The 11,692-nt window shown below is 33.7% G+C and overlaps 1 protein-coding gene across 1 annotated transcript in view; it reads right to left on the bottom strand.

The window, feature by feature from the left end:
- Nucleotides 1–4,582: 4,582 nt before the first annotated feature.
- Nucleotides 4,583–11,692, bottom strand: part of LOC119611653 (dynein heavy chain 7, axonemal-like) — a gene marked incomplete at its 5' end in the record, with an annotated part of 39,415 nt that continues 32,305 nt past the window's right edge. Inside the window, 2 exon segments of the mRNA XM_037967307.1 lie at nt 4,583–5,159; nt 6,616–6,767. Of these exon segments, the coding sequence (XP_037823235.1) occupies nt 4,653–5,159; nt 6,616–6,767 (659 nt within the window).

Genomic DNA, 11,692 nt, shown 5'->3' with positions numbered 1-11,692 from the left:
GCTATTGTATGCGTTAAAATCTCTTCCTTTCGCATATTTTGTTGCCTAATGTTGTTTAGCTTTGTGTCTGTGAAAATCGTAGCTGTCAAGAGTATCGGTTAGAGTCAGTCGAGGTCCAAACACCATTAGACCATTAGTCATTTTGCATTTATTAACATTTTTGATGAAGCAATTCTCTATCCTGTTCTTTTCATTCATTCATATAAAATGAAGAATTTTTTTCTGCTGTTTTTATCACTAGCCAAGAGCAAAATTTACGAAAATAAAAAATGGCATATGAATGAGCTTGAAATGTAAATATTATGAATGTGAGTATTTCTACACCATCCACCACCATCAGTGGTGATAGAGGGTATATATTACTTTGTCATTCCGTGTGTAACACCAAGAAATATTCATCTCAGACCCAACAAAGTATATATATTCTGGGTCCTTATCAAATTCTGAGTCGATTTAGCTATGTCCGTCTGTCTGTGTAAAACACGCTCACGATAGAACAAAGCAATAAAATTTAACCAAATTCACCCAAAATGTTCCTCATTTTCCTAAGTTGTTTTGTATTGAAAATGGGCAAAATCAGTTCACACCGGGAAAAGTTATAAATCAAAAATTAAAACAACCTGGAAAAAAATAAGCATTTTTCACACATTCTGATGTAAAATTCTCGAAAACTATGCAAGATAATTCCATGGAAATCACCATACATTCGTTTCTACACAAGATCTTGATCCATGGTGGAAATTACTAGAATCGTTCTGCAATTTTATGTACCTCCCATACAAAAGTACATATTCCCGGAAAATGGGTTTTTTGTTAATAACTTCCGTCACAATGCCGATATCTTCACAAAATTTTACAAATTAAAATCTTATGTCAATAGCATTTATTCTGAGAAAAAATTTTCTGGATCGGTCCATAATTGGACATAGCTCCCATACAAGGTCCCCTCACGAAAATCACATAAACGCGCATAACTCATTACCAAATTAAGATATCCATATAAAATTTGGTATAAGTATTGTCCATATGCATAGAAATATTGCTGTGAATGTTTTTTCCTATCGGTCCATAATTGGTCATAGCTTCCATACACGGTCCCCTCCCGAAAATCACTTAAACGCGCATAACTCATTACTAAATTAAGATATCCATGTAAAATTTAGTATAAGTATTGCTCATATGCATAAAAATATTTTTTTCGATCGGTCCATAATTGGTCATAGCTCCCATACCGAAAATCACTTCAACGCGCATAATTTTATATACATAATTGGTCATAGCTCCCATACAAGGTCCTGTTACGAAAATCTCTTAAACGCACATTATTCATTACCAAATAAAGCTATTGATACAAAATTTGGCACAAATATTAGTTTTGTATACAAAAATTCTATTTCAAGATTTTTTCACGATTGGTTCATAACATTGGTTCAGAAAATCTCTTAAACACACATTACTTATTACTAGCATTAATATAAAAGTATCTGGAGGAGGGTATTTAAGATTCGGCTCAGCCTAATATAGCACTCTAACTTGTTTCACAGTTAGAATGTGTACTGGGTCCATTTACTTTCCCTCCCCGATATGTTTGTATTTTAAGGATTGTGTGAGTACTCTTTTGTTGGTTTTGTCGAATTTGCATTTATTAAATGCATAAACAGATATAGAAGAGCAACAACTCTACAGCAGACGTAGTACAAAAGAATGATTATGTATGTCAACATTTTGATTTGATTATTGTAATGTAAATGGAACAGGGAACGTTAAAGTAAATTTGTAATATTATTATTATTTTTTTCAATTTTTTGCATTTGTTTATTCAACCAAGAAATTTAATTTAAATTTGTGTATGAACACTCATGAGAGTTTGCTTTTTAATCCGATTTTTCCCTTAGAGATTTAATTTGAAAAAACTTATACTGTTTTGTTGATTGAGAACGAAATTAAAGTACAGATATCTTTAAACGAAATGTAATGTTTCGGATTAGACGTTAATATCAGATAATATAGTGACATTATTTTGGTATACAAATCGAAATATAACAGTTTTTTGATTAGATTTAAATGTGCGGTTTGCTCAGTTGATTAGATTTATTCTAAGTGTGCCGGTTTTCATTCTAGTTCAGTTCTAGTCTGTTGGTCTTAGTTCAGTTCTCGCTTTTAGTTCAGTTCTAGTTCAGTTCTAGTTCAGTTCTAGTTCAGTTTCGTTCAGTTCTAGTTCAGTTCTAGTTCTAGTCAGTTCTAGTTCAGTTCTAGTTCAGTTCTAGTTCAGTTCTAGTTCAGTTCTAGTTCAGTTCTAGTTCAGTTCTAGTTCAGTTCTAGTTCAGTTCTAGTTCAGTTCTAGTTCAGTTCTAGTTCAGTTCTAGTTCAGTTCTAGTTCAGTTCTAGTTCAGTTCTAGTTCAGTTCTAGTTCAGTTCTAGTTCAGTTCTAGTTCAGTTCTAGTTCAGTTCTAGTCAGTTCTAGTTCAGTTCTAGTTCAGTTCTAGTTCAGTTCTAGTTCAGTCTAGTTCAGTTCTAGTTCAGTTCTAGTTCAGTTCTAGTTCAGTTCTAGTCAGTTCTAGTTCAGTTCTAGTTCAGTTCTAGTTCAGTTCTAGTTCAGTTCTAGTTCAGTTCTAGTTCAGTTCTAGTTCAGTTCTAGTTCAGTTCTAGTTCAGTTCTAGTTCAGTTCTAGTTCAGTTCTAGTTCAGTTCTAGTTCAGTTCTAGTTCAGTTCTAGTTCAGTTCTAGTTCAGTTCTAGTTCAGTTCTAGTTCAGTTCTAGTTCAGTTCAGTTCTAGTTCAGTTCTAGTTCAGTTCTAGTTCAGTTCTAGTTCAGTTCTAGTTCAGTTCTAGTTCAGTTCTAGTTCAGTTCTAGTTCAGTTCTAGTTCAGTTCTAGTTTCAGTTCTAGTTCAGTTCTAGTTCAGTTCTAGTTCAGTTCTAGTTCAGTTCTAGTTCAGTTCTAGTTCAGTTAGTTCTAGTTCAGTTCTAGTTCAGTTCTAGTTCAGTTCTAGTTCAGTTCTAGTTCAGTTCTAGTTCAGTTCTAGTTCAGTTCTAGTTCAGTTCTAGTTCAGTTCTAGTTCAGTTCTAGTTCAGTTCTAGTTCAGTCTAGTTTCAGTTCTAGTTCAGTTCTAGTTCAGTTCTAGTTCAGTTCTAGTTCAGTTTCTAGTTCAGTTCTAGTTCAGTTCTAGTTCAGTTCTAGTTCAGTTCTAGTTCAGTTCTAGTTCAGTTCTAGTTCAGTTCTAGTTCAGTTCTAGTTCAGTTCTAGTTCAGTTCTAGTTCAGTTCTAGTTCAGTTCTAGTTCAGTTCTAGTTCCGTTCTAGTCAGTCAGTTCAGTTCAGTTCTAGTTCAGTTCTAGTTCAGTTCTAGTTCAGTTCTAGTTCAGTTCTAGTTCAGTTCTAGTTCAGTTCTAGTTCAGTTCTAGTTCAGTTCTAGTTCAGTTCTAGTTCAGTTCTAGTTCAGTTCTAGTTCAGTTCTAGTTCAGTTCTAGTTCAGTTCTAGTTCAGTTCTAGTTCAATTCAGTTTCGATATTTAATTTATAACCCCTAATATTCATTCCACTAAGTTGTTAATTATTTTTTTCACTATCTCTTTTTCGTCATAAATATTTTCGTTGCGTTAACATTAAGTATAATCCCTAAAATATGTATTTAATTAAAAAATACTTTTCCTTTTGCAATTATCAAAAGTTTATTTTTCTTCTTGGTTCACCAATAAAAAGTGAAATTTAATTAAAATAAAAATTTTTGTGTAAAGTAAGCACAAATAAATGGAAAATGAACGAAATAAAGAAAAAGTAAAAAAATAAATTAAATGTAAAGTTGTTACATAAATTTTCAAACATTTAAATAAACCTCCACTCTACGCAAATACACATACCTAACCACCCACATACACATTCAAATAAAGTTTGTATTTAAATAAAATTCTTACATATTTACATTACCGTACATCAATACTTTGAGATATTTGCATATTTCAAGTGACACAGTTACAACCCAAATAACCACCCACTAAAATTAAACGTAAAATAACAAAATGTTTTCAGCACAGCTAGGGCAATACCACTGTTATTGTTTCTTGAACTTTGGAATAAGCCACTTCTTTTTTACCATTTTTCTCCACAAATCGTTTTTGTTTTATTCTTCGTTTAATTTTTATAAAAAGTTATTTTTACCGTTGTCATTGTTCAGTATTGCTAAAGGTATTTTCATAATCATATACCCTACACTATATTTTCTTTAGAAACGTAACGGCAACTTTTTGGAAAAATCCATATTCTGCAAATGTATCAAACTTAAAATCAGCCTCAGAAATTTCTCAAGAAAATTGTCTGCTGAAAACAAAAACACAATTTTCCATGGAAAGTTCTCCACATTATAATAGACATAAATTTTTTTATAGAAAACTGTCTGCTCAATAGAAGACACACAGTTTTCAAAAGAAAACTGTCTGCTCTATATCAGACAAAAAGTTTTCTATAGAAAACAGTCTGACCTGTAGCAGATGCACAGTTTGCAACAGCTGTATAAAATTCACACAATTTTAAATAGCAGACACAATGTTTTCTATAGAGAGCTATAAAATACTTCATTATTTTAATAAAAACAAATTCAATATTTATTAAAAAATAAAATAATTTGTTAAAGAAAACAAAATACACTGAAAAATTTGAAACTAAAAACTCAACTGACACAACAAAGCTGTCCCCCTAATAATCCAATGTGAAGTATCTGTGTTTGGATTACATTCCAAAAGCATGCCAACCACAAAATTTGTACTGTGACCCGTGGTAGAGAGTACACCACGCCTTTCGGCCGTTTTGTAGAGAGGACATACATAAATATGTCTAGCTTTAAGATCGGATTTCTTTACTGGTTTCATCCATATTAAAGGCATACGATCGAACAGTTCACGTGGATGTGATTCAGCTAAATAGTTTTCAATGCGATCCCATCTGGCTCCTTCTAGAAATATACCATAAACATAAACACCATCTTCGGGTGCATTTACACCGGCAATTTGATCTTCTTCAATACGCAAGACTTCATAGTCGAAAACGAGTAAATCGATGGGTATAACATATTTTCGGGCAAAATTCTGTTGTGCTCCAGTTAGGAATGCTTGAGTAAAGAAAAATCCCGAAAGCCAATAGGTGGTGGGTGGACCTTCTTCGTACCATTTCTAGAAAGACAATCGAAAAGTTTATTGTTATGTTATTGAAAGTTCAAAAAATCTCAAGTTCCTTTTGCAAAGGTAATACAATATAGATAGATAGATAGATAGATAGATAGATAGATAGATAGATAGATAGATAGATAGATAGATAGATAGATAGATAGATAGATAGATAGATAGATAGATAGATAGATAGATAGATAGATAGATAGATAGATAGATAGATAGATAGATAGATAGATAGATAGATAGATAGATAGATAGATAGATAGATAGATAGATAGATAGATAGATAGATAGATAGATAGATAGATAGATAGATAGATAGATAGATAGATAGATAGATAGATAGATAGATAGATAGATAGATAGATAGATAGATAGATAGATAGATAGATAGATAGATAGATAGATAGATAGATAGATAGTAGATAGATAGATAGATAGATAGATAGATAGATAGATAGATAGATAGATAGATAGATAGATAGATAGATAGATAGATAGATAGATAGATAGATAGATAGATAGATAGATAGATAGATAGATAGATAGATAGATAGATAGATAGATAGATAGATAGATAGATAGATAGATAGATAGATAGATAGATAGATAGATAGATAGATAGATAGATAGATAGATAGATAGATAGATAGATAGATAGATAGATAGATAGATAGATAGATAGATAGATAGATAGATAGATAGATAGATAGATAGATAGATAGATAGATAGATAGATAGATAGATAGATAGATAGATAGATAGATAGATAGATAGATAGATAGATAGATAGATAGATAGATAGATAGATAGATAGATAGATAGATAGATAGATAGATAGATAGATAGATAGATAGATAGATAGATAGATAGATAGATAGATAGATAGATAGATAGATAGATAGATAGATAGATAGATAGATAGATAGATAGATAGATAGATAGATAGATAGATAGATAGATAGATAGATAGATAGATAGATAGATAGATAGATAGATAGATAGATAGATAGATAGATAGATAGATAGATAGATAGATAGATAGATAGATAGATAGATAGATAGATAGATAGATAGATAGATAGATAGATAGATAGATAGATAGATAGATAGATAGATAGATAGAGAGATAAATAAATAGCAGAGATTGGATCATAAAACTGTAATTCTTAATGCAAACACATAGGTGTATTTTCTTAATTTTTTTCAGTGTATTATATCTTTAATATTTGACAACTAACAGAAATGTGTTTATTTCCTTTTTATGTAACTCTTTTTTCCTTTTTATTCAACTTACATGATTACCCAAATATTTTCCATTCTGCGAAAGGTCATGTACCTATAAACATTTCATATACTATCCTACCAATTCTAGCCCACTTTCTAAATAAAATGTTGCCTAGTTACAGTCAAAAAATCCTTTTTTTTAATACAATAGGAAAAGATATTAGCTTACCTGTAAAAATGCTAAACGACGCAGGAAGTCAGTGATGTAAGCACCTAAAGGCTTTAGACTGGGGTAGGATTTGGAAGCCCACATAGCAGGAATTTTACTGATTAAAATCGATTTGTAAACCGATTCATAAGCGGCAGACATTACAACTAAACCTGCAAACAAAAAAGTAACAAAAATAAATATTTACGATAAAAATGGATAAGACGAAAATGTAAACATTTTTTAAATTAACGAAATAAAAGTGAAATTGACATTAAAAAGGGAGAAAGGAAAAATCTAAAAAAATGTCATTAAAATAAATTGAAATTTAAATAATTTATTTTGGACCAATAATCTATACAATATATTGGTTTTATAAACTAATAACGTGACGTAAAAACAAGAAACAGCAAACGTTTTAAAAAATTAAGGTCATTGAAAACCTTTCTCTGTGAATGTTACAAAAAAAGAAAAATACTCATTGGCTTATAAAGGTTAACGAAGAAAATTGATACAAAAAGTACAACAATCTAAAGAAGAAATAACTAATAATATAGCAGCAACAATGACTTTAAGAACTCAACGAAATATACCATTAAGGGATACCAATTATTCAACAACTCCCCATAGTGGTACAGTTCAAATAAGGAATAATAAAACTGCTTTAAGTAGCAGTAATAGCAATGGACAAACAACCAAAACTAAAATGTTGACATCGCCATCAAGCTCTTCAGCAAAATCAGCAAAAATGTGTGTAAATTTTAATAACATGTTTTCGCTGATGATGATGGTCCCCCAGTTGATAAGAAAATTTCAAGTACTACCACTACCGCCCAACAGGCCATACCACAATACTTGCAGTACACTACTCGTAATAGTAATGATAAGGGAGGCGATGATTGGATGAGCATGAAGAGAAGAAGAGGTCGGGATATAACGGAAGAAGAATGTCAGGAGGAAGGAAATGAAAAGAAAGGAAGGGGTTTAAGATTGAGAGGGGGAAGTTAAGACCATTCTAAAAGGCAAAAATAAAATCTTCATGGAAAAGAAGAGATGGAAGGCAAGGTTAAGGCCCGACATACAAAGTGGGCGAAGTGGGAGCGAAAAGGAGGGAAAGGGCCACGAGGAGAACGAGACAGAAGGGCAACGCGGGGACAGGAGGAGAGAGAAAGCGAGCAGCGAGCGAGCGACGAGCGAGCAGCGAGCGAGAGCGAGCGAGCGAGCGAGCGAGCGAGCGAGCGAGCGAGCGAGCGAGCGAGGAGAGCGAGCGAGCGAGCGAGCGAGCGAGCGAGCGAGCGAGCGAGCGAGCGAGCGAGCGAGCGAGCGAGCGAGCGAGCGAGCGAGCGAGCAGCGAGCGAGCGAGCGAGCGAGCGAGCGAGCGAGCGAGGCGAGCGAGCGAGCGAGCGAGAGCGAGCGAGCGAGCGAGCGAGCGAGCGAGCGAGCGAGCGACGAGCGAGCGAGCGAGGAGCGAGCGAGCGAGCGAGCGAGCGAGCGAGCGAGCGAGCGAGCGAGCGAGCGAGCGAGCGAGCAGCGAGCGAGCGAGCGAGCGAGCGAGCGAGCGAGCGAGCGAGCGAGCGAGCGAGCTAGCGAGCGAGCGAGCGAGCGAGCGAGCGAGAGCGAGCGAGCGAGCGCGAGCGAGAGCGAGCGAGCGATGAGAGCGAGCGAGCGAGCGAGGAGCTCGAGCGAGCGAGCGAGCGAGGAGCGAGCTAGCGAGCGAGCGAGCTAGCGAGCGAGAGAGCGAGCGTAGCTATCTATCTAGTCGATCTAGTCGATCTATCTACTATGCTATCTAATGCTATCTAGCTAGCTATCTAGGATGCGGATCTATTATTCGATAATTCTATCTACAAAAATCTTACAAAATTTTTTAATAGGTATATTTACTTTTAAAATTAACAAAAACTTCTTCCAATTCACTCCTAACAGGTACCCACCGGCACGAAGTCGATAAATTATTTTATCACCAAGTCAATGTAAACTGCAACCCGTGGCTTCAAATTCTTTGATCCCAAGAAACAAGTTAATGTCATCAACTTGCAACTGAACGATAATCAAATAAAAGCAAATGGCGATTGTCAGATGTTGATGCTGCCACAACGACGCAATGTTATAAAGCAGGACACGTGCCACACACACACTGTTTCGGTGAGTTATTATTCAAATTCAAAAGATTAAAAACAAAAAAAAATTGTATAAGAAAACATAAAAACACAATCAAATTGAAAGTAAATGCACACGGATATGAACAACAACAAAAATATGTATGTGGCAGAATGATGTTGTATGATGTATGATTTGCTGAGAAGTTCTTCCCAATGCTTTTAACAAATTTGATATATATAATCTGTCGATGATAGATATAAAATGTATTATTTTATTTTTAGTAACAACTCAACAGGGAGTGGAATGGGGTGGTGGGTATGTCGGAAAGTTTACCAGATGCCGACAAGATAAAAGCTTTGGCAACACAACTGTGTACAGGTTAAATTGCGTTTTTAAACATTCTAAAATGATTAAAAATTGTATTAAATGAAGCTTAGTAAAGTTGATTTAACTAGGATTTTAAATATGAGTAAGTTTTTTAAATACAGTTTAATTCAGATTTGGGCAATTCATGATAATTTCGGCCTTTAAAACGATTAGATTTTCATGAGGGCCTACGATAGATCTTTATGAAAACTATACCGAAATTTGGACATAAGGACAAATAAGACTGAAATCGTAAGAATCTTTAAGGACCCAGAATATATTTCTTAATCTACGACCACTAATTCAATATTTTACAAACAAAAAGATAAAATCACCACCCATGTTTTCTTAATGGCGTGCATACAAATTACAAACTATTTATTAAATCCTGTCAGGTTTGAGCTTAAAAGTTAAGAAAGGAAATATTTTATAATCCCCATTTAAAATCCTTCAAAATAACATCAACCTACGCATTTAACTTTTACACTCCACCAGAACTAAGAAAACAGAATGGAATGTAGCAGGGATGGAAAATTCAATACTATTGTAGTTTTTGTTCAGTAATAAAAATACAGCAGTAAACTTCTCTTAGTTATACATAGACTAGTCCGTAGATTATCCAGTATACTAATCAATAGACCAATCCATAGGAAAGACTGGACTGTGTAATATTTAATGAACTAGTCATAGACTGGTCATTGACTGGATAATGAACCAGTCAACTAGTCGTCAATAGAGTGGTCCAATAACTATATCGGTAATACTATACAATAAATAGATTAGTCCAAAGACTAGAAAAATAGACTGATCTTTGGACTAATCAGGATTCAATAGACTAGTGTGTATACTAGTTAGTGTGTGGACTAGTCAATTGATAATAGTGTGAACTTGTCAATTGATAAGTCTGTTTACTACTTAACAGACTAGTTTATGAACTATTAGTTAATAGACCAGTCAATAGATCGGTCCAAAAATCACTCGATACACTAGACCATCCAATAAACTTATTCATAGACTAGTCTGTGGACTAGTGGTTAATAGAAAAATCAATAAACTTATCCACAGACTAGTCAAATGTTTGATTTATGGAGTGGTCAATAGACCAGTCTGTGGTGTAGTATATAATAGACTAGCCCATAGATTACTAGAAAGATTAGTTAAACAGTGGACTAGTACCATATTTATATATATATAAATGAATATGTGTTTGTATGTTTGTTTGGACTTTATAGACAGCTAAACGGCTGGACGGATTTTTCTGAAATTTTCACAGTGCATTCCTGTATGTCTGGAAGGAACTATAGGCTACTTTTGAGTTCAAAATTTCAAGTGGGCGACGTGCCACGCCCACATTCAAAATAAGTATTAAAAGTCGCATATCCCAGAAACTGCAAGAGTTGGAGTCCTCAAATTTTGTATGTCCAACTTTGACATCCATAAGAATATTTTTGGATAAAATGGGAGGAATGACGATAGTGGGCGTGCCACCTTCCATATGAAGAAAATCTAAAATCAGTATATCTGAGAAAATATAACAGATAGAGTCCTTAAATTTTGTAGGACACACTTTAGAATCAATATGATTATATAAGAAAAAAGAGGGCATACTAGCAGTAGGGGCGTGGCACCCCCATATGAATGAAATACAAAAATTCGCTTATCTGGGAAACTATTAGAGTTAGAACCTTCAAATTTTGCACTTTAGCATCCATGTAAACATTTTGTGTAATAAATTGGCGGACTACCAATGGGGGGTGTTCCTCCTCCCATATGAATAAAATATACAAAATTCGTTTATGTGGGATACTAATAGAGCTAGTTTCTTAAAATTTTGCAAGAAGAACTTTAATATTCATCTGAACATTTTGGGGAAAAAGGGCGGATTTTATCAAGGGGACTTGGAACTTCATATGGGAAGTAAATAGAAAAATTCGTATATTTGAAAAACTATTACAGCTAAAATACTCAAATTTTGCAAGAACAACTTTAACATCCATGTAAATAAATTGGCGTTGTCGTTAGTGTGAGAAACTAATAGACCTAAAATCCTCAAATTTTGCACGATGAAATTTAAAATTTTGTTTGAACATTTTGGCGAAAATGGGCGGACTTTCATTAGGGGGGTTGGAACCTCCCATATGAAATAAGTATAAAAAATCGTATTTCTGGGCAACTATTAGAGCAAAAATCCTTTGAAGTCAATGTGAACATTTGGGTAGTATATATAGTATATTGGAATCTCCCATATGAATTAAATAAAAAATTCATATATCTGAAAAAATATAAGAACTAGAAAATTTTACATTTATGTGAACATTTAGAGAAAAATGGGCGGATTATCAATAGGATCTTGGGATCTCCCATATGAATTAAATACAAAATTTCGTACATGTGTGAAATTATTAATTTATATTAAAATTTCACAGATTTTATTAAAATCTAAATTAACGTTTGGAAAAATTGGCGAACTTGCAATAAATTGCGTGACATTCCCAAAGTGTAGAAAATGTATATCTGGAAAACTATTACATTTAGAATCTTCAAATCGTAAAGTGTTTTTATATACATTGATTTTAGGGTAGCAAAGCACACTGGGTATAGCTAGTACTAGTATAAACTAGTAAATAAT

This window comes from Lucilia sericata, unplaced genomic scaffold (assembly GCF_015586225.1).
Source record: "Lucilia sericata isolate MDLA Ls3-8-SP2 unplaced genomic scaffold, ASM1558622v1 Contig001507F_arrow, whole genome shotgun sequence".
Classification (NCBI taxonomy): domain Eukaryota; kingdom Metazoa; phylum Arthropoda; class Insecta; order Diptera; family Calliphoridae; genus Lucilia; species Lucilia sericata.
This window is presented reverse-complemented; position numbering and strand designations above follow the sequence as displayed.